This window comes from Cupressus sempervirens, chromosome 5 (genome assembly GCF_028749045.1).
Source record: "Cupressus sempervirens isolate cs-2001-9-10 chromosome 5, ASM2874904v1, whole genome shotgun sequence".
In the NCBI taxonomy this organism is placed as follows: domain Eukaryota; kingdom Viridiplantae; phylum Streptophyta; class Pinopsida; order Cupressales; family Cupressaceae; genus Cupressus; species Cupressus sempervirens.
Genome location: NC_143122.1, coordinates 332119043 through 332143736, shown reverse-complemented (window position 1 = coordinate 332143736; position 24694 = coordinate 332119043). Strand labels below are relative to the sequence as shown.

At 35.9% G+C, this 24694-nt stretch overlaps 1 protein-coding gene across 1 annotated transcript in view; it reads right to left on the bottom strand.

Moving 5' to 3' along the window:
- Positions 1-2372: 2372 nt before the first annotated feature.
- Positions 2373-24694, bottom strand: part of ABIL1 (ABI-1-like 1) — a 78968-nt gene continuing 56646 nt past the window's right edge. The window contains exon 9 of the mRNA XM_089830160.1: positions 2373-2688. Within this exon, the coding sequence (XP_089686286.1) occupies positions 2530-2688 (159 nt within the window). The 3' untranslated portion in view covers positions 2373-2529. The remainder of the gene's footprint in view (positions 2689-24694) is intronic.

Genomic DNA, 24694 nt, shown 5'->3' with positions numbered 1-24694 from the left:
CTTTTCATGATTTGGGATTATAACTAAATATATGAATGGTTTTAATGCTGAAATTAAGTTTCTTTGGATGGGTTTTCTTATTGAAATTTTGTGGTTGATCTAGTAAAAGAGGAATGAAGAGGTTTTCAAAGGCAAAAGGAGTCATACTGAGTTTCATTGTGAACTCCCATATTTCTTCATTTTATTTTTTCAAGTTTCTGCTATAATGGAGATCCCAAGAGCTCGTTTTAAAATCTTGTTCAAAAAGGGATTAATAGTAGTCTACAAATCATAAATAAAGAAGGCCCAGTTCTTCCCCCAAGGAAGAAAGGGTATGAGCATAAATTGAAGATTTTGAACAACTACATGGAAAAACATAACAATGTGAAACCTATTGAACATGAAGTGATGGAACCAACTGCCAAAAGGGTCAAGTATGAGCCAACTGTGAAAGATAATGAGTTGGAAGATGACAATTTCCCACTGATTAGTACCTACAACTTTGACCACTACAAGACAAGAAACAATGTTAAGGGTTGTTGGGAATAATTAATTTGGGTTTTGGTTCTGGTAAAAACTGTTAATGTAATATGATATGATTAGTAGTTGTTGATCATCTGATATTGATGGATCTTGTATTATAAATCTTCTTTTTGTAGATGATATCTTATATATATTAAAATTGATGAACAATCTCTGGATCTTATCATCCAACAATTGATAATACACTTCTACAACTAGAATTAGTATTTTAATTACACAGCCATTTAGTCATTCGTTATTTTCTTTCTTACATTAGACTAACTAAAAAAGTAATATTTAATGTCTAATTGAACAAGTTGCGCACGTAATGTATTAAATTGTGGGTAAATAAGAAGAACCATGTAGTGCATTTAACTCTAAGATACAAGGAAAAATTAAACAACTAATCTATCATTGTAGTTAAAAAATAAAACATGTGGCATTACAAGACATAATGTGGATAACTAAGTTACCCTTTTTATTGTACACTTCAAATCTAGGTGATGAAAACCAATGGAAACAAATAGGCCAATACATCATAGGATATAGACTTGTGAATTAATTTTTCCTTAGAACTTCAAGGAAGAGTGTCAAGCCTATTTTGGACTTTAAAATCATTTCATGATACATTGTAATCTAAATTTGGCCCTTGCAAAAGGAGGTAATGCACATGGTGATGGGTGGGAATAAATAGGTTTATATATTTAGAAGAATTTTATTTTAAGATATTCTAAGATATTTTCAAGATAATATCTTTAGTATAAACTATATTAAATTTGTCCATAACTTATACATATATTCATTTCTTTTTAATCATGTCAATTCATATGATTTGGTAATTTTTTGAGAGCACATTATAACAGATACATTTTACAAACACTAGTTTTATAAGTCATATCTAGTAACTCATTCAAACAAAAAAATGGTCCCTAGCTTCCAGCTGGTTTCACAAGTATCAGTCACTGTAGAACTTATTGCTTCTATACACTAGATGGTCACAGTAGAAACTATGAAACTCATCATCCTTAGCTATGGGATTTAGGATCCATCCCTTTAGCTAGAATCTTTTCATTTTTTAGTTTTCATCTTTTTTCCATATTGTGTCCCGTTATTTTAAATTCCCTACACGCCCCACCTTGATAATTTGTAGAAATTAAGATGATGTGTGTTTCTTCGTATTTAAGGCTTGACTGCAAATGTTTTTTGCCTGGACTGTACTTAGAATTCTCTTACATGTGAATGCCTTTGAAGTGCCACAGGAACATGTAGACTTACTCAACCAGTTTGGAATAAATCTACATTATCCCCACAGATAATTAGTGTACAGAAACATGTAGATTTATTTCAAAGTGTTTGGAATAAATTTGCATTGTTCCCACAATACGTAGTTGAGGCACTATAATGAGGCACTATAGGTAGTTGCCCATGTAAAATTAGAACACCTCCCAAGGGTCATGATATTCTGATTATGACAGTTAGGAGGTCTTCAAATTTTAGTTTTTAACCCAGTTGCTACCTAATATCCTTATCTTTTACTCGAAGAGTTACCAATTCATCAACATAACAGGCACCACCCAGAGTTTGCTTTCATACTATAAATATTATGTTCAATCAAGGAAAAGGGCCTAAACTGAACCTTCCCATAATATTTACCACACTGAAAGATTAAAAATGCAGGATCATAAATGTGCTTGAGGAGATTAATCTCCTTTTCTCATGAAAAACACAAGACCTACTTCAAGTCCAAAGAAGGCTATGAATAGGTAAAACATGAAATTGAGTATAAAAAAATTGTTCAAAAGCACAGCTAGAGTACTGCACATTATCTAGGGAAAGACTCTAAGAAAGGATTGCCTATGAAGACGTTAATATGCTAAAAATTTAAATACCATAATACTTTTCTGTTAAAAAATATTTCATTCAGAAATAGGAACATTAAATTTCATTAGATGCTTTAGAAGCTGATCTGTACAACACATATTGAGTTCATTTAAAAGAGATGAAAATGGTCAAGTATATGTAGGATACTTATGGGATACAACTTGATTTTGGCTTCAGTGACTTGTTCCTGCTAAACAAAGCTGAAAACATACTCTTGCTTCGATTTGCAGGTTGGCGAATAAGGGCTCGGCGGTTATCATTGAAAGACACAGAATTTGTTACTGCTTTGGAGTGTTCTTGAGAAACCTGCACCAAACCAAAACAAAGATGAAAAATATTATTTCTGAAACAAGGAACTTTGCATCTTGTGCTAACAATGTAAAACCCATTTCAAATTCTTCCTTTCCAATTAACATGATCTATGGGATATAACTAAAATATTCTACAAAGTGTCACAGAAAATTCCTTGTTTCAAAACAGCCTGTGCATTTTGGGTTCTCAACTTTTTGACAATTTTATCTCCAAGCAAAGGTAAAACTTATCAAAGTTGCATGGACACAGACATGGACAGATACAGATATGGAAAGGATATAGTTGGATATGACATTCATAAGATACACATTTTTTTAACACAATTTTCTATTTTATTTGAGAAGAATTTCATTACTTTAAAAGCAGTATGAACACATAATTACACATAAATAGTTATAAGTTGATTTGACAAATTAAAATTTACAACTAGGACCTATAAATAAATTAAAAATCATTTCATTTGGATCAAGATTTAAATAAAATAACCAACTTTCAAAAATACCATTAAAAATATATATTATAAAGGTAAATTTAAATGTAACGAACTAAATAAACAATAATAATATAGCCTTACAAAATTAATATTCACTTCCACATTAGTTTATCTTAATTAAAATTTTAAAACTGTAATAAGTAAATATAAATTAAAATAATATTTAAATTTATATATTCATGATTTAGTAAGAAAAAACAATTAGACATATACTAATGATTTTTATTAATTATATTTAAACAATATATTTTAATATATTAAAAATCTCTATGAATTAAAAATATTAATAAAAATATTAAAAATTGAAGTACCCAAAACACTGGCTGCTTATATAAAAAAAAACATCCATGTTACCCAAGTTTCTAGAAATGGGGGGATGGTTTTCCCCAAGCAAAGGACGGTAGGGGACGACCAAGGATACATCTATGTTAAAAATAGGTAAAAAATAATATATACAGGAAAATTTTAAATATTCATATGAAAACATTAATAAAGCACGCTCATATACATTATAGAACATTACTATTATAATAAATAATGTTTGTGTTCAATAATTTAAATTGAGAGTTTACATGAGAGTGAAAATCAAACACATTATCAAAATATAAGCATAAATATTATGGGCAACCAGGTTTCCAAAATTTTCTGAATTTCCGGGACATCCCTGTTTCCTGGATGGTCAGATTTGGCCAAAAATGCATCCGTGGGTAACAGTAAAAAACATTTAATGTCTTCCTTGTTTGGTGTAGGTTTTGTTATACAACAAAAATTAAAAATTTGCAGGATTCAAAGTTGTCTAAACTAAGTTTAGGAAAGAAAGATTGATGTTAGAGTTTTGAAGAAGTCAATCTAGCAGGGCTGGAAAATCAAGGATTTTATTGGCATGTGTGGATACGGTATTGGAGTTGTATACTTTCTAGATCATACTTGTATCTGTGCTCAGAACAAGGATGGCTAGAGAGGGATGGTGGCATATCTGACTGCTTGTAAACTGTTGTATCATTATTCTTGGTCCATAAAGATGATGGGAAATGTCAGCAGGCCTTAAGTGATGAGATTTAACAGAAAGATTAAGTGAAATCAAAAAATGCTGAAAATTTGTAGATAAGACTAAGAATTTTCCTAAGGAAGGACTGAAATGCCAAGATCTAGAAGCTCAAGAGACCACACAAGAGAGATAGGCAAAATGATGATCGATTGACTAAGTCAATAATAATCAAGTGTAGAATGCTCAATAGCCTATTGCCTTTCAGATGTATATGTGCCTGAATATATAGGCAATGTATGATAACTAGGAGTGATGATAGAGATAAGTTATCAACCACACAAAGTGTAACCACATGTCCATCAAAGGTGGATCATCCTCCATTGAGTAACAAATATGTACAACAATAAGAGGATGATAATGTGACAAGAACACAAAGGTGGAGCTCATAAACAATGAGGTGTGAGACAACTACTATGTGCAAGTGGATTTCTCCTACACCATGTGCTCAAATAAAATGCAAAGTCCTAGGTGTCTACATGACAACTAATATGAAAATGCATTATCCTAAGTAAACTTAAGTGTAATTAGTAATATTTAATTACCCAACACCCCCCCTTTAAGTGCAACTTAGGGGAATGCACTTAAGTTTACAAAAACTAAATGACAATGCAAGATGGGCCCTGGCTACTAGGCCATATTAGGTACCCATGTACAATATGCAAAAGCAATGCAATCCCTCATAAAGAGGAGAAAGAGGGAAAACCTCATGGGAAAAACCCTCCCCCCCCAAAAAAAAGATGAAGAAAAAGCAAGTTGTGTGGATGGATGGGGTAATCAAGACCCCCACATTATGACACACATCATGCATATACAATAGAGTATCCCTCTATAGGAAGGAAACAAGGAGAAACAAAATCACCCCATAATGAATCATCTACTACAAGAATGGTGAGTGCTTGAAGACAAAATGTGGTCCAATGCCTAAAAACAACATTTCTCCCCTTAGAAAGAATATACACCAAGTACAAATACAAGAATGCTTCCCATTGTGGATAAGACATAGGAAGGGGAATCCAAATGAAGTATGAAGTCTCCGAAGTTTGATGATGTGTCCCCATGTCCTCGATTGATGAAAATGACATGAACAAATCAGGAATAAGCCCAATATAAGGAGGTGACAAACAAGGAACCAATGCTAACTGATCCATGTAAGAATATGGTTCAAACTCCAAAGGCAAAGATGTCTCCTCAAAAGAAGAAGTGCAAAGAGAAGCAAAGAAGCCCACCCCCCACCCCCGCCCCCGCTCAATGTAGAATGTACAACCTATGATAGATGCTCCTGGATTAATGTAGAAGCTGCACCAAGAAAATTGAATGATGTTCTTCCCTTTAGGAAGAAATTGTGGCATAGGTGTATTAGAGAATCCTCCCCAATAAGTAGGAAGAGCCATCAAGATATAGGATGTCTTAGAACATTGACTACGAATCTCCAATACATGAGTATGATCAACCATGCAATGTGACATCTCAAGTGAAGTTTGAGACTCACAAATATCAACGGCCAAAGACTTAAATGTCTTCTCTGAAGTGAAAGAGACCTCCTGCAATTGCTGTATCAAAGGATCCACAATCATGTCAAACTCAAAGGAATGATCAAGCGAGGATTGATAAGGGTCACAGTGTTCCCTCACAACAACTCAAGAAGGATCTTCTTCACCAAAGAGGAGATGAATATCATCAATGTAGTCTTCCAAATCCTCAATGTAGGACTTCAAAAGAAAACCTACAATGTTTGCAAATAAGTCATTCCAAGGAGCTCTAACTGGAAGACAAGGAATGTCCTACACTAAATCACTTGAATCCTTGGCTATGTGAATGCAAGTATCATCATGGACAACAGTGGATGTGATCTCAACTAGAGGAGTAAGAGATGCAACTCGAGGCTTTCAATCATCACGATGCTCATATTCTCAAAGTTCCATGATGAACTCTAATGTGTCATCATCATAGGGAATATTATCTGCATCAAGTGGAATGAGACAAAATGCAACTGGATCAGCTCGTACTGGAAGAATCTCTGGATCTCTAAAATGTTCCCAAATAATATTCTAGCCTGGGAGAGGGGAAGCATTATAATCATCTGTGACCGTACAATAGACTATATGATGTGTAAAGGAATGGAAACTCGTTCCAAATATACCTCTAATATGTTCATTTTTAGTCATCCAAGATTTTCTCTTCCAAGATGTCCTTGGCTCAGGTAGGAGTCCATAAAGATTGGGCAAGATATTAAGCCATCTACAATGTGTGATGGTTCCTTTTGCCCATAATGCATAATTATCCCAAGTTTACTATATGGAAAAAGGATGTAGTTCCCCCATGATTACATCAATAATGCACCTCCCAAAATGCAATGAAAGAATGACCGCCGTGCGCCCCCCCCCCCCGCCCCCCCTAAAGTTCGAGTACAATTGCAACTTGCTTAATTGGCCAAAGTGGACTTCTGATTTTGACTATTACAACAAGGAACATGAAGCAATAATAAACTCAATACAATTAGGACACAAGAACTCTAGTGGATCCACAAAGTACAAGTACCCAATAGGCCAATAATAGACTAAATGTTGAAAGTAAAATTTTCATCCAAATAAGATTATTCTTTGATAGCAAATCTGGATTGCTCTCTAAAAATTATGAATTAAAAAAAAAAATGGTATCTGAAAATGTCTTTGTATGAGCCCGAATGAAGCCTCTGAAGTTGCAAAATCAAGGATTGGATAGGTATAGTTGCCAATATCTGTACTTTTTGGAAATTCTCTCCACCAAAATCAGAAAATAACTACACTAAAAAGTTTAGGAAATTTAGGCTAGAATTTTTAAAAATTGCATCTGATTTGTAGTTAGTATGACCAAGTTATGGTTGTAGAAAATTGGACAACCAAAACGAAAATGCAACTAGTGAGGGGGTAGAAAATTCAACACTTGATGATGTCAGCAAGTCTCTTCATTAAATTTGACAATTAAATGGTCCTCACAACCATAAGAAAATACCCTTATTTGATGGTCAAGTGGCTATCAATTTTAGCATTGGAAGTTTGATTTTGTGGCAAAAAAGGGCCAGTCAGATGATGACTGGGCTCTACTGACTGGACTTTGCTAAGGTGTAAGACTTGCTGAGTAGGAAAATTTGATGTCACTGTGGACTAGATCAAACAACTTGGTCAAATCTGTAAGCCCTTGTTTTGCCAAGAAAAGGTTGGGTGACTAATATATTATTGACGATGCATAGATCGAGTAGGATCTCTATAGCTCGGGGCAAGCTCTTCTTGAGGGTCTCTGAGGTGGAAGACTATCCGGTGACTTGAATAACACCAAATTGGATGTGCTCAGGATGATGGATCTTAATGTCACCCAATCAATGCATGCCTCTCAGTATAGTCAGGTCAGATTTTTGTGCAGGGAATGTCAATCCTTGTGTGTCAAAGTCAACATTGCTGAATACTGCAAGTCGCATCCTACTTTCAGATCATGGGAAAATGAAGACCACCACTTAATGTCTTTGATGCCTCGTCTTAACAAATCTAAGGTCATTGTCAATGTAGATGGGCCTTGTGTGAAGCAATGTCAGTGTAGATGAAGCTCAATTGCTAGTGATTGGAGAGGGCAATGAGGTCACTGTAGTAGAGTGTAGCTCAGGTTGTAGAGATGAAGAACCCATGTGATCCAATGCAGAAGTCTTGTGTGAGGGGTCAATGTGCCCAATTTGGTGCGGGTCTTAGAACCCAAACAAAGGATGTGTTCTTGCATGGAAGATCTGCTCATGCAATGGAAGGATATCAACTTGAATCCAATGTGCTTTTAGGTGCCTACGCGGATTGCTCAAATTTGAGAATGTCGAACTTAGCTTATAGGGTCGCTGATAGTGCATATTGGGTCCAATTCTGTGAAACCCTACTTGGGTTTGTGTTCGAGGCAAGCTCAAGGTCAATGTTTGATGTCGATATGTAGATCAATGTATGTTGTGTGAATCAGGCTTGGAGGTCGCAGTCAATGTATGGTCTCGTGTTGGTCGAACCGTCGAGTTTGTGTTTGCTTTGTCAACTCATATAAAAGACTGCAGATCTCGTTGCAGGCTCAGGATGTACCCCAATGAGCCCCATGTGTGTCACTGTGTTTGGCAGGCTGGATTTGTTCAAGGTTTGGTGTGCGCTTGCCTATGTCAGGGTCGAGATTTGATGTCCCTATTGATTAATCTTGTCAAATTTGCAAATCGGGCTGCCTAAGCTCAATCCGCAAAAAACAAATTCCTCAAATTTGACTTTTTCCCAATATAGGGAATTTTATAGTCAAAATTCGTTAGAATGGCCACCCAGATGCAATGGTAAGGTTTGATCTTTCTCTAGACATTCCCGCAAAGATATTGATCCCAGACCTGAATTGTGGCTCTCCAAAACATGAAGTAAAATGATCTCAAATGGCTATCAAATGAACACTCCTATAACTCTGATACCTTGTAAGATTTTCCTAAGGAAATGAATGTAATGCCAAGATCCAGAAGTTCAAGAAATAACACAAGAGAGACAAAAGGATGATCAAATGATAATGGATATTCAAATACAATGTATGTAGAAGTGCCTAAATATATAGGCAATGCAAGATAACTAGGAGTGATGATAGAGATAAACTATCAACTATGCAAGGTGTAATCACATGTCCACTGAAAGTGGATCATCCTCCATTGTTCAATGAAGCATGTGCAACAATGAGAGAATGATAATGTGATGAGAAGACAAAGGTGGAGCTCACAAACAATTAGGTGTGAGACAACATGTCCTCATATAGAACGCAAACTCCTAGATGTCTACATGACAACTAATATGAAAATGCATTATCCTAAGGAAACATAAGTAAAATGTAATTAGTAATATTTAATTACACCAACACATGCAATAGTCTCTATAATATTAGTTGATGCTACAAACTTGTATTATCAATACTCGGGAATCGTATTTTCTCTTTCTAACTCCCGTCTATTCTTTCCGGGTATTGTTTATTTGTTATCACTCTATCTCCTCATTGATAGCCATTATAATCTTTAGTTTCTGTTTGTAGTCATAATCCTTTAATTCTGCGTTTGTACCTTGATAGATTCTATTTCCTCCTCATATCTATTAGCCTATTGTCTTGGGATATTACTGATAACATAATATAATTAATCAGAGGAGATGCTTTCAGTTATCATATGAAACCAATTATCAATCAATTAGATTTGTGCGATTACTATTGAAGGATCTCAATATATCAATGCTCCGTTATAGTTTCTGTGATAGGATCTATTATGGGATCATGATGCTCATGTTTATCATTTTTCTCGATGCTTGATGAGACATCTTCTTAAATACCAAGCTACATATGGATTAGCTGTTCAACTATAAAAGATAGTTAATGTGCGTTTTCCATACTCAGTATCTTTTAGCTAATATATCTTGGTCTCTTCAGATTTGATCTTGCAATTTTGCTATACAAGATAGTTAATGTGCGTTTTCCATACTCAGTATCTTTTAGCTAATATATCTTGGTCTCTTCAGATTTGATCTTGCAATTTTGTTTAGACTTGACAAAATTGATGTGGAAAGGATCGAAATATCACAATTCAGGTTTCAAGTGGGGACATGACAATCAAGTTGGAAATTCAGTTAAACAGATTCAGCATTGAAGAAAACATCCCATTTAGCAGCTTGAAGATGCTCAGATGTCTTTTATATGTTGAAAGAGTTATGTTAATGGCTTGAGAGTAAGCAAGGAACCACTGCTAAAAAAATGGGAATCATTCAAGGAACTAAACAAAACAAAAAAATTCTCAATTGAGCATGAGCAGCAGCTCAAAAATGAGGAATACTTACAGAAAAATAAAGTACATCACTGATTGCAGAAGCAAGATATTATATTGAACATTTCTCAAAAAATCCTAGGGAGCTTGTAAAGGATCATGGAGAATTATATTCTCAGACTAAACCACAATTGTGTCTTTAAAGTAAATAGAGTAAATGCAACTGTGAATCTGTGATTATTAGAGGCAGGAAATACAACAAAATTTGGATATGGACGAGTCTGATATTCCAGGTCAATATGCAAGGCAGATGTGGGATTAAGAAGCAAAGATAAATGGAAAGTGTGAGAAGTTTTTCCATATGAAAATTCAACTAAAGGCCTGGGGGAAATGATCTCTTTTACTTTTCGTTCAACTAAAGACCCTGGGGGAAATGTTCAAATTACAAAACAAATGAGCATCCACAATCATATTCATCAGGTTGGTTGCATCAAGATAAGAAAGTACAAGTTACTGTGCACTTCAAGTTGAATTTTTCTTTAGTCACCAATACAATGATGAAGTGTAAGTATGATGGTGTAACACTTGAAGTGTGCCCATTAGCATTTGGTACTCCCTACGTGTAGATTAGAGATACGATCTTGACAAGAAAAGATAATGAATAATGCATGGTCAAGGGAGGGAGATTGTATCTCATTGATGCACACAAAGAGAAGCAAAAAAATATCAATAATATGAGAACATGAAGCAAAGATATTGATCACTGCAGAAAAATACTTGTATTATTGACACTATAACCCAATAAAAAAAATAGTGCTCAGTTGACAAGAGCTAGGTTTCCACATTCTCTTTATGCCTAAGCTTTTAGCAACTAAATTCCAACAGCAATAGATCTGTTGAGCATCAACAAGTAGAATCTCACTTGATGTGGGGAATGCTTAAAAAAGCCTTTAGACCAATAAGCAACAAGAGAAAGCAAGCAGTGGTATAGTGAACCGTCTGCAAATGACTTGAAACATAAATATTAAATACCCTAAGAAGATAGTAAAGTTGCTAGGTTCACTCAAAACCCATCCTACACATAGATTGAATCAAATGGGTATGGTTCTTGGTTTGGATTCGACCAAGGTTCTACATAGGGTTATGGGTTCAACCCAAGATGGTCCATGTATGGATCTCTGTTCAAGTTTTGTCAATTTTCTACTTAGGAAAAACCACTAAACCCAAGCAAAACCTTACAAAAAGCCAGACCTAAGAAGAACCCATCCCAACCATCTCCCCCCCACCAAAAGCATAGAAAAATCATTTATTTATAAGTATAAAAAGAAAAACAAACAAATATAGGAATAAATTTTTGCCTCTCATTCTTCACTCACACTTCAGTCATTTTCTACTCATTGCTCAAGGCTGTCAATTTTCTTTTGTTGAAACATTGTTCTATAGCTATCCTACATGTCAAAGAGTGCTATATTAGAGCCAAGAAGATATGGAACTTACATCAAGGAGAATCTCCATTCAAGAAACACTTTTTCAAGTTTTTTGATAAATTCACTCCAAGTTCCATGAGATTTAATAAGAAAGGGTTTAGTAATGTTTTTTGATCTCTTGTTCATATTTTCAGCAATGGTACTAGGGTTATGATGTTGTTTATTTCTTAATATTTGTTTTTATTTTCAAGTGTATATACAAGTAAAGTCTAGAATGGCTGGGGGTTCTAGCTTTGAGGGCCAAGGTTCAGCTATGGATTTCAAAATTGACTACTGTCACCACTTTTTGGCAATAAGCAATGATGACTGTAGCTTTCCGCAAGCAATGGTTAGTACCAAAAAGAGTAAAAGAGCTCCCAAAGTCTTGAAAACCCACTTGTATGTTATTGCTAAACTAGAAATTACAACTTCAGGTCGGCTGACCAAATATGGGTTGCCAAAGGTACAAATTATTGCTGATGTCAAAGACAAAAGGAGATAGACAATGTAGCCAAGAAATCTAGATCAAGATTTCATCCTACGGCCAAGAAAGGATCTTGTAGGCCAGGCACAAGGTCCCTGGATGTTTTAATACTGACTGCCAGGCATTTATTTCTTGTCATACCATGTTTTAAAGAAAACAATAGCTCTTCTCTTCCCTAAAAAGAACAAAGGATGTGGGCCCACTAGAAAGGATATTTCAAAATGATGCAAAGGCGATGCCAATGACAGCATATGTGTTGCACTTACACCAATGGGTTTAAATTCGACTTTATAAGATCACAATACTGGTAGAAAACTGTGACAGGCATAAGTAAGGCACTTGCATGGTATATACTATATAGGTCCTATCTATGATAAGGTACACATCATGTTATTGGCCAGGGAAAGAAGGCTTATAGATGGTTAATTGCAGTCTATTAAGAGATTCTAAGTGTTCATTACATCTGATAAATAGAAAGACTGCAAAAGAAAGTCCCTAATTAATGTCCTTGGAATGTGTCTAAGAGGGCAATTTTTTTTTAAGACAACTGATTGTGAGGGGCAAGTGAAAGATAGAGGCTTCACTAACAAACATTCTTGCAATCCACTGAGATTTTGGAGACTTAACATGTTATCTATGTAACAACAATGTTAAAAGTTGTAGAGCCACAAGGATCTAGATTGAAATGATATGTGGACACTTATTTTGGACATCACGTGTCATTCATTTGCACAACTTGATAATGCAAGATCTTGGTTAACACATAAAGTGGATAGAAAAACTTCACATAAAGGCAAGTAATCGATCATACATCACAAGCCATTTCCTAGCCTTCTTGGAGTTGGCATTTCTAAAGGAACTTCATAAATTTTTCATATTTTATTTTGTGACATATTTCAATTTAATAAAAAACTAATGTACGTTTTTTTTGCATCTACTTTATTTTACAAATTTATAATTTTAGGGACAAAGTCAATGATTTTCATAATGGAACTTTTTCAATTTGTTTTTATTTAAAAAAAGACCGAGGTTGCTAAATTTGATTCATGCCACATACAATCATGTTCAAACAACTTGGGAAAAATGCCATAATAATCAACAGCCTTTGAAGTTTGTATATGGAGGCAATCCAATATAGAGAGGGTTCAAAAAGTTAGAGAATTGGTCCTAGATGATGATTGATGGGATTTTGTTAAGTATGTATTGTGTTTCACTTAGCCTCTCAAGTGTATGGTCAGGTACATTGATATAGACCAGCCATGTCTAGGAAAGATACATGATGTAATTGACTCTCTAACAAAAAACTAAGCAATGTCATAGCATCTAAGAAGTGACTTCCTATTAAAAAAAAATCCCGAATAGGTGGAAAAATTAATTTAGCTACAAAACAAGATAACCACCCTATTCCATATTCTAAAATTTTCTTTGATTGCTAAGTAAAATAGCATGAAGATACTTTCTTTACCCTTGAACAAGCCACCATATATAGATGTTGAAACTACATAAAGGTTCAAAAAAGCATTCACTGGACTCATGTACACATTTATCTAGTATCTTCGACAAGTCATACCTTTAGTCTTCTTTGAGACAAGTACAAAAAGGATGTTCATTTGTAGTTAAACGTCCATGTCAAACGGTCTATTTGATTGCAACCTATGCTCCCACGAGTTTCTAGGATGGGGACGACAGGGGACAGTGGGACAGGTTTTTGGGATAGTAAAAAATTGCCAATTTTGAGGGGCGGGGGGGGGGGGGGGATGGCAAACAGGGATGGATATATAAATATAGGGAAAATATGAAATATATAGGGAAATTTGCACGCACACACACACACACATATATAGACACACACACACACACACACACACACACACACACACACACATGCGTGCGTTACATTCATATGAAGACATGGACAAACCATGCCATTTAAACATAGAACCTTAACATACAACATTTCAATAACCAAACTCAATGCTCAATATACTAATGCATTCATAATTTGGAATTATTGTCAATGTCATGTATATTAAAATAATAACATAAAAATTTGAAAAATACCCAAGAACATAATTTAGAATTCATTTTCAATAGCGACAAGAACAATAACCCACCTTCCAAATTGAAACACACTACTATCATTTAATTTTGAAACTACACTTCCAATTCATTGTAAGTGGACTGATATTAATACAAAAAGGTCCTCTATACAATTTTGATCATGATATATGTTTGTTACAGTCAGATGGTATCTTGATGCAACCTCCAATATTTACCATATCTTCCACAAAGGACTCCGATCAACCCAAGACCAACCAAGCATTGATGTGTTGCAAGAAAATGACATAAGGATGCATGTTCTAGGTCCATAATGCACTTTTAAGACTTTCCCAACACCTTGCAAACTGTCTGCTATATAATCCTGAGTGTATAGCGTGACTATAACAACAATATTAATTCCATGATTCTTAACGTAATATTGCCAAATACTAATTAGAGGGCCCCAAATAGCAGGAATTAACTACAAAACAATAATAAGCATGTTAGGGTGAACTTGGAAGGAGGGGCCCACTTTAAAATTCAAAAAGAAAATATTTTATAAAAGAAATAGATATTATAAGTGTTGATGTTGTCTATAAATCGAGGGCGTGCCCATTTGTCCTGGGGACTTCCAAGGTGCCCTCGAATGTCCCCAAAAAAATTTCCCAAAGGCCCCAAGTTTCTAGGACATTTCCTGGGAATTTTCAAAAATGGGGGATGGGGTAGGGACGTCCCCTAGCCGTCCCCAAGTTCTTGAAGCATTTTTGGTATGGGTACGGGGGTTTTTAGGCTAGGGGCACATCCCCACGTAACACAGATTATAACCTCTTGTTATCAAAGAGTTATCATAGGTTATCATTTTTTATTATTGACTCTCTTATTTTTCTTTGGAAGCTATAATCATTGAATGTGTCTCACATTTCAATAGGTTGTGAATTTCTCTTTGGTTGAGAAAAAATAAGAGAACATAATTCTTTATCCACTTACTCAAGCACACCCAATTCAGTACAAAAAAGGTAGAGGATGTCATTGTTTTGTAGTTGCATGAGAGATCTTTCTCATTTGTGTGATCTGCTAAGGAGTTGTTTCTTCTCTGCAAAGATATTATTTTGTTCCTATTGTTTCCACCTTCTTAATCATTGGGAATGGATTACTTAGCACCGTGTATAAGATATCATGGCATCATGTCTATGTGGCATGGTGTCATGGCTTCGTGAGCACATGAACATGCAATAAACCTCAATTAAGATAATAATTAAATTGTGTAATGCACACAATTGAGAATTTGATCAATGTTAATAAATAAGCCAAGATAGGGAGACCATATATTTTAATAAATGAACATTTCTTAATGCGCTCCATACATATGTTTTAATGCCTTATCCTTACCAATGTTTCAAATAAATAATGTTATCTAATAATATTAACCTTATTTAATAAAATACATTGTTATCAAATATTAGATAAATGATATCAACAAGACAATCAATTAGTAATATTTAAATAAACAATATTAGTTCTTTCCAACACCCATAATAACTATATTATTGTGAAGACTAAACAATATTAAGAATCGATAAACAACTGGTTCAAATGCACCCTTTCATAAAGTGGGCTATTGAATTATCGGGGATCACATATAAAGGAAGGAAATTCAATTTTACTTTCATCAGCTAACAATACCAAAGGAACAAAACCAATACTCTTAAAATGAGTGCGATCTAAATAAAGGAAAGAGAAAAACATAGATATGTATTTCCAGTTGACAATAAGGAGAGATATGTTATTACCCCACGAGAAGAGAAAGGTGTCAAACGGTGATAATAATTAATGCATAATTCCACTATATGAAACATGATGCAGAAAAAAGCACAATTAAGGGATAGAAATAGTGAACGATATTTAGGAAGAGGCGAATACAAAACCACGAAAGGGAGGATACATAATAAAACGAAAGGGAGCTCATCCTAGTCAGCCAAAGAGACTTTGGAAATGAATTTAGAAAGGATATTGAAGCATTTGAAAATTAAACAAAAGCATCCAAAAAGGTGAAAATATTACTCATCCTAAGGGAAAAATAAGTAAAACCAGGTATGCAAAAATATCTTGACTAAGCTAAATTTAATTAAGTTATTTAATATAAAGGTAAACATAAGGTAAAAATGCATTTCTATATAAAATTATATTTTTCTTTTTATATTTTTCTATATAATTATTATATAGAAATACACATACACACACACAATAAAGACTTATACCTAGAAATACATATTAATTCAAGATAGTGATATTTATTAATTATTTAAATGTGACATCTTATTTATTAACTTAATTTAAAGAAATAATGGATCAGTGTTCCATAGTGCCAATTTAGAGACTGCGCTTATCTCTATATGAATGACTACGTGTCGGTGTAGGGTTTGGGGTTGTCTCCATATGAATGGTTAAGATGGGATAAATGGAACCCCATAGTGCTAGTGTAGGAGATTAGTGCGATCCTTGTATGAATGGCTATCGTGTCAGTGCAAGAGATTAGTACAACCTCTTATGAATGGCTAGATAAGTGATAAATGGAACCTCATATGCCAGTGCGAGAGATTAGTGTGATCCTCATATGAATGGCTATTGTGCTAGTGCCAAAGTTAAGTACAACCTCGTATTAATGATTATCGTGCCAGTGTGAGAAATTAGTACAACCCTGTATGAATGGCTAGATGAGAATTAGATAATGGCCAAAATATTCTAATGATGTCAACATATGCATATGTGATTAGCCTTGGATAGAGGATGTCCTATCCAAGAGGAACTTTAAGGGTTGCACTCTAGAGAAGATGACCGAATAACCATGGGTTAGGAAACTCGATCTATAAATATATTTAGGCTTGGGGTTAAGATAGAGGGTAGAATAATATATTTATACTTATTATTCAATACCGACATTTATTTTGCAGGTAATATTTGTCCCAAGCTAACCCTCATAGTGGGGACATTACAAAACGCTACTCTTGGCATACGACATTCAAAATGGTCCACGATTCAATATGGAACTGCATATCTCCTTGTATTCTTGAGAAAAGGCTATTTGCTCAACTCTCTTAAAAGGTTTGTGTTAACTAGGCTCCACCAATTTATGTGTTGAGATAGCATCATGGTTCATCTTTAAAAGTTGGGTGTATATCATAATTGTTGGTGTTTGTGTGTCATTCTTCTATTGGGTGTTAATGGTTCACTTATCCCATCTAACCTCTATTGGGCTCATAACAACTGGAGTTTTGACTATGGTCAATTCAATGATATGTTACGGGTGCTACTTGTAGAGTGGTACTATTATAGTCTCTTTGGCACAAGTTTTACCATTGGTGTTATTATTGCATTTAGATGATTCAATTTATATAAAAATCTTAGTAGATATAGTGTTAGTTGTCTCGGATCTAAAGAATACATCATATTTTCTATAAGGTGTGTGGTTAGGATGTTTGAGTGGGGTATTCGGAGTTGCCTGCCTAGTTGTGCATTGAGAGTTGATTGCCTAATTGTATATTTGGGGCAATAACACCATTGATGTTCCACATCATACCCCTCCAATTTTGGTTGTGTTAGTGGGTCTTAGGATATTTTTGCATGTTAAGAATGTATTGGAGTTGGTTCATTTTTGGTTTGAAGTCATTTGTGTATGTTTTGTCCTTATAAGGCTATGTTATCCACTTAGTCAATCTAGGTCAACGCCAATCAAATGTCAAATTTTCATAAAATTTGGTCATGTGATGAAATATTATGTCTTGGTGTGCCATTGAGACCCCTTGGTCATGGTTGTATGGGTCTTAACTTGGTTGGGTTGGAAAATGCTTAAACGTTGCAAAGTGCAACTTTTGCAATTTCTTGTCATCTTGGTGAAGTTGAATAGTCACAAGACTATTTCCTTGTGGAGAAGTCTTCATGCAAGGTGAAAGAACATCTGCCATGGATATTTGTATGGGAAGCAATAATTTTGATGAGGTGAATGAAGACTGGTCGTGACTTTTGGTGGAAGAACTCTGAATGTAGCTCTGTGAGTTAATATTTCTTTATTGCAAACTGTTTCATTTTACTTAAGACATTGATGGAATGTGTATGAGGATGTTCTACATTGCATTTAACCTAGATTGATAATTTGTTAGTAGTTTAGCGTGTTCATTGAGTTTTGCCTAGACTTAGTATTCACTAGTATTGGTAGGATTGCAACCTAAGGTTTTCGATCTTAAATGGGAAATCTTTCACATTAGGTTCACTATAGAATGGAGTTCTCTAGACCTACGAGGTTGTCCAATGTGTTTTGATTTCCTGCATTTAGTTTCTTTATCCCCCACCATGGTCAGGTCAGATTCAGCTTGAACAGGTTAGGCATTTGTATGTTGATTTTAGGCCTAAAACCCTTAAATCTAGGGTTTTGTGGATCAATGATTCAGCAGAGGTTTGCAGATCTGGTTCTTTGGAGTATTTTAGAAACTTTGAAATTGGTGTCTGAATATGTATTTGTTCTAGGGGTGCTTTGGGAAAATTTTGTGTAAAAGCCCAAAAAATCGCTAATAGGATTAAGTCTCCTATTAGGCCAATTTGCTACTTTCTCTTTGTTGGTATTTGTTATGATACTTGTAACCCTAGTAATGGTTGATTTTGAGTGGAATTGGATATATGAAGTCTCTGGAATGTCCCTAGGGTGCCTGTGATGAAAGATCTAGGGGATGCTTGTGTGATTGCCTTGGAAGGTGGAGTCAACTTGTGTTTGGTGGAGCCTTGAGTGTTTTTGCAGGAATAAGTGGGCTGCTTGTGGTGTTTGGGATAGTAGTGAACTTCTACAAGGATCACCAGATTGCCTAAACCCATTAGAGGGGTCTTGGAATAAACTCTAGTCTTGGAGCTTACCATTACCTTGTGTGATCTTACCTAGCTGGGGTTTAACTCTACTTGAATCATTATTGGGAGCTGCCTGCCTGTTGATTATAGAAAGTGTACTGGAGCTGTGAAGAAAGGCATTTACTGGTCGTCTATCAATCATATGCCTGAGATATTTGTTTTTGATCATTCTAAATAACGGATATATCTTTTGGGTGAGGGTAGGTTTTTCCCTTGAGTGGGAGGGTTTTCCTAGGGAAAATTTGTGTCTGGTTTTCTTGTGTTTTCATGTCAAAGGTTCTGATATTTGTATTTCAGTTATGTCAAGTTACATATTTTGGTTCAAAAATTTAGCATGGTATCAGAAACTTAGATCCCGAACCAGAATAATACAAGTAGCGTTTAGGTGGGAGAAGATTATAGTAGTTAGTGTTTTGATAGATGTATTGGAGGTTGTGATGAATGCTCAATGATCATCAACCAACACCTAGCATTTCACTCCCAACGGGTCATGGAGATCATCTTGGAGGATACCTTTATAGCATTGATATGGTGAAAGATATCATATTGCTGACAGCAGAGAAAGATATGGAGATCAAAATCTAAAAGGACATTTCAACAATAAGGAGATAAGTATTTTAAGTTTGTACATCTGAATAATGTAGTTACTATTAATTCATATTATATCACTGGGAATAGTGAATCATATATGCTTTTATCCTTGGCTTGTATATTTCTTTTCATGAAAGTTTAATTCTATGAACTTCTTCTAATCTCTCCTAAAATGCTTCTAGGATGGATCAAGCAGCAATGAAATGATGAGAGATTATATGGAAGGTCATGCAAGCTGTAAAAATGTTCATGGAGACGCTGCTTGCAGCCATGGGACTGAATTGGTATCACATGACTTCATTACAGAGGAAGATTTTATTCAATTTTTCCTGGTGATTTGTTTCTTCAATAGGAAGAACAGAGATTCAAAAGGTGCTTGAGTGATAGAGGGAGGGTGCCAAGTCCTTTATAGAGGATCAGCAAGCTTGTAGTAGTGTGACGGTAAGTTTCTTGTTTGATCAAACTTGGAAACAGTTTTTATATTGTGATAATCGAAGCAATAAGAATGCTGCCCCTATTGAGAAATAGTATCAGCTTTTGTGATTCTTATTCAAGTTGTTAATGGGTTCTTCGCTGCGAGTGAGAGTTCAAGTTGCTATCCCTTGTTAATGAGCTCTCTGTGAGGGAGAAGTTTGAGGTGCAATCCCTTGTTAATGACTTCTGCATGAGGGAGAGGGCCAAGGTGCAATCCCTTGTTAATGAGTTCTTCTCCATGAGGGAGAAGTTCGAGGTGCAATCCCTTGTTAAAGAGTTCTTCGCTGTGAGGGAGAAGTTCGAGTTGCAATCCCTTGTTAATGCATTCTTCTTTGCGAAAAAAGTTTGAGGTGAAATTCCTTCCACCCTTAAGGAGTAGCTATGGTGGATCCACTCTCTAGTAGTAGCCATGGTGGATGTCATGCGAGAGAATACATGACTTAATTTTCTGTTCTTTCACCCGTTGGGAGTAGCCATGGCGCATGTCATGCTGAGATGACAATATTATGTTGAGAAAATCTGTGAGTAGGTTTTGTTATTTACATGTTTGGTTGCAGCTCTTTGTGTTTGTCAAGTAGTGTGCACCATGACATATAAATGATCTCTCACTTGCAAAGAGGGAGTGTTAGTGTTTTCTAGCTGCACAAGAGATCATTCTCACCTGTGTGATCCACTAAGGAGTTGTCTCTTCTCTGCAAATATATCATTATGTTCCTATTGTACTTGCCTTCTTAATCGCTAGAAATGGATTACTTGGCACCGTGTATGAGATATCATGGCATCGTGACCACATGAGTGTTACTCTTGACATATGGCATTCAAAATGGTTGATGGTTCAGTATGGAACTGCGTGTCTCCTTGTATTCTTGAGAAAAGGCTATTTGCTCAACTCTCTCAAAAGATTTGCGATGACTGGGTTTTGCCTATTCATATGTGCTGAGATGGCATCATGGTTCATCTTTAATTGTTAGGTGTATGTCATAATTGTTGGTGTTTGTGTGTCATCCTTTTGTCGAGTGTGGATGGTTCATTCATCCCATGTGACCTATGTTGGGCTCATAGCAGCTGGAGTTTCAACTATCGTCAATTCAAAAACATGTAACGAGTGCTACCTATTGAATGGTACTATCATAGTCTCTTTGGTAGAAGGTCTAGTGTTGGTGTTATTATTGCATTAAGATCATTTGATTTATATAAAAATCTCAACGGATATAGAGTTAGCTACCTCGAATCTGAAGAATATATGATATTTTCTATAAGATGTGTGTTTAGATGTTTGTGTGAGGTATTGGGAGCTGCCTACCTAGTTGGCATTGGTAGTTGCCTGCTAGTTGTTGTAATGTCCCCATTTTTAGCAGGTTCCTACAGTTGGCTAGGTCGGTTCACCATCGCGACCCTCATGGGCTGGTAGTAGGATTTAAGGGTCTCAGTTATGTGGTTATAGGCTTTCTAGCAGCCTATGGTAAGTTTTGGCTCCATTTGAGGGATTTACCATCTATAGTAAGTCAAATTGTTGATTCCGATGAGCTCACTTGAGTTAAAGGAGTTGTGTGATGTTCTCAGTTTTTATTTCGAGCTTCCAGTTTGGGCTCCAAGAATCTTGGAGGGAGTGTCTATTTACAGTAAGTCACCCTGTCAGGTTCATTCAGATTTCAATTATGATGCCTCTTTAGTTGTTTTCGCAAGACGGGTGATTTATTATTATTATTCATCTAAATACGTTGAGGTTGCTATTTTTGTTAGTGTTGTTGGTTGGTTACCTTAGTATCATAGCTCATTGGAACCAAGATGAAAGGTTCTAAATTGTGGGAACAAGAAACAGTGGCCTTGTGTGTCCGAATATTAAGTTATGGTGGAAAAGGTCATTTTTGGAGCCAAAAGCAATTAATAAATTATATTAATGACACTTTATTATATTTTAATGTTGGGTAGAAAAAGCGTCTTAAGTGGAGTTATTTGGGAAACTGGTGCCATTTGGAGATTATAAATATGAGGACATTTGATGAGGAAAGCATCCGATTATTTGTTTATCTCTTTGCTTCTTGTCTTTGTGACAATTCTGAGTTTGTGGTTTTGTGCCCTTGCTGAAGTATAATGGTTTAAGACTGAGTTTGTGCATCAATCCACGGCTGAGGTAAAGTGGTATTGATTTAATTTTCAATCTAAATTGAAGAGACTTCTCATACCGTGTCTACTATGGCTAAGAAGCGACTGGCTTCCTGAAGGAGATTTAATTACCTTTCAATCTGCATTTTGGGAGTTTGATTCGGAGTTGCTGTTATATTCCAAGGCAGCAATTTGTCATGTACAAGGGTGTGTTCATTTTAGAGAGGCTGTGATACAATTCTAAGGGCCTACATTGTAATTTCTAAAGCCTATGAGTAATATCAAAGCCCTACGATTAGATTTCTTGAGCCTGCACTTTATTGCAGAACCCTGTTGAATGCTTGGCGGACAACAATAAGGGCCTACAATGGTTAATTAAGGACTTGGGATCAGTTATTTGGGTTTGCATTTCATATCTGGGCATCAAATGTTTAATTTGCAAGGACTACGGTTGGTAACTATTACCATTGCAACTATGTTTTAGTAATTTGTTAGTCTATCGTCAATTTGAAATGGAATTCTAGTTCAAGTTAACAAGAGAAGAATCATAGTGTATTGTAATTCCTTTCTTGGAATATATTTGTTTTCATATAGAGATTATTAGAGAAAAATAATTAAAACAAATACATCATAGTTGACTACTTCCCAAGTGTTTGACGTAATGTCAAACCATTGAAATATGAAAGAAATTGATGCTTGATTTAGCTATAACCAAATAGGGTTATCACAGTTGCATCAGAGCGATTTCTTGTCATCCTGTGGGGTAGAAAAGTTATTTTATTTTCAGATTTGCTGTTGCATTTGGAGTGACCAGTAGTCTAGCATTTTCTAGCCATGGACAAACATAGGACTGGCAGTTTTAGAAGTCGGTGAAGTAATGAGAAAGTTAGCGCAAAAATGAATGCTTTGCAGGAGAGTATGGAGAAACTCAAGCTTCATCAACAGAGGTTGGCAGAGAGTTTGTTGGATCCAGAGATAGTTGAGAGGGCAGCAAGGTATATGGTTTTCGCCTTTATAAGGCCGACATCAAGGTTGTAGGGAAGAAAGCTTGAGTTTTCCCCAACAGATATCCATGATGTAGATGTACCTATATTTAGTACGACACCTACTAGTCCTATTCGCAATGTTGATGATGGATTCATTTCACAGGGACATGTGGATGTGTTGGTGCCCATAGTGGATAGCAACACTGAGCTTTAGCAGGTTAAGGCTCTCAAAGTAGTCGCTACGGTTAGTTCAAAGGCAATTGATGATGTAGTTGTCACTGACTGTTTAGATTCTCCGGAGGAGGGAGTTGTTATTGGAGACTTATATGTTAGCTATTGTAGTGTTGCTCTAGTACACGAGGCAGTTACTTCCTTAAGTGGGACCGAGGCACGTATGGAGTCGCTCAACTATGATGTTGGTGATATGGGTGTTACAATGAAGTAAGGAGATGTGGATGCAGATAGTATGGACACATCTGATGATACATTTGATGATGCTATGAGCTGCATTGGTTATGATATCCCTTGCCAAGTATCAACTGATGACTCTGAGGAGGTTTTGGATGGGTCCCAGGATCAATGTTTATAGGATCTATTTTTTGAGGTGGAAGCTGAGACATGCGAGGATATTGATATTGCGAGGGCTTCCATTTCTTCAGATGAGGAGTTGATTGAGGTACATAGTAGTTGTATCTCGGATACAGAGCTGTGCGAAGTTGATAGCACATATGTAGTGAGTGATCTTGGGGTGGGTAGTTTTGGTTTAGAATCTTATCACAGTGCAATTAGTGAGACAAAGAGCTTGCATAAGAGGCAGGGGTTATAGAGGCATCATGTGACGAGTCAGTTAAAGGTGAGTGAAAGTGACATCTCTTCATCTTTTGAGCATTATGATGTGATTTGTCTGATGTTGGCTACATCTGGTTGGGGTGCTCCTATGTTTGATGAGCATGCTAATAGTTCTCTTTCTCTATCAGAGGTTCATGAGCTTCGAGAGGCTATCAGAATCTTGAAGCATAACTATTCGCAGCTAGTTGCTGACAAGGATTAACTTCTAGAGTGGGTAGCACTTGTTATGAGACATTGCTAGAGAAAGAGGTGGAGGTGGCTGAGCTCACCCAAGAGCTTGTGGTGACTGTGGACTCTCTTCAGTGTACTCAGTTGGCTCTTGAGGAGTCATAGTCATGATTGGATGAAGTGACTGTGGAGTTGGTGCATGTTCAGACCACACTAGCCCCAGATCCAATTCATTTGCATATTGTGGTTGGTAGTGAGTTTGCTTCTATAGTTGGGGATGATGGACATGATGGTGTGGCAAACACATCCATTTTGGATATGAGTGTAGTAGGTATAGATGAAGTAAGAGTATCAATGGAGTTGAGCTCCCATTTTGATTTGCTTCCTTTTGTCGGAAGCAAATTTATTTCATCTCATATAGCTGATAGCGTTGGACAATTGGCGATGACACATTTTTACAGGGATCATCTATGGGTCGCAAGGGAGCAGATTGATGCTTCCACATATAATTTCTACCACACAGAGTCTTTCATGGAGTATCTTTTGGAGAGTTCAAATATGCGGGAGGATTCATACAAAGTGTCTGAGGGTAATCTCATCCGAGGCTCTTGTGCCATTCGAAGGTTGGTGGG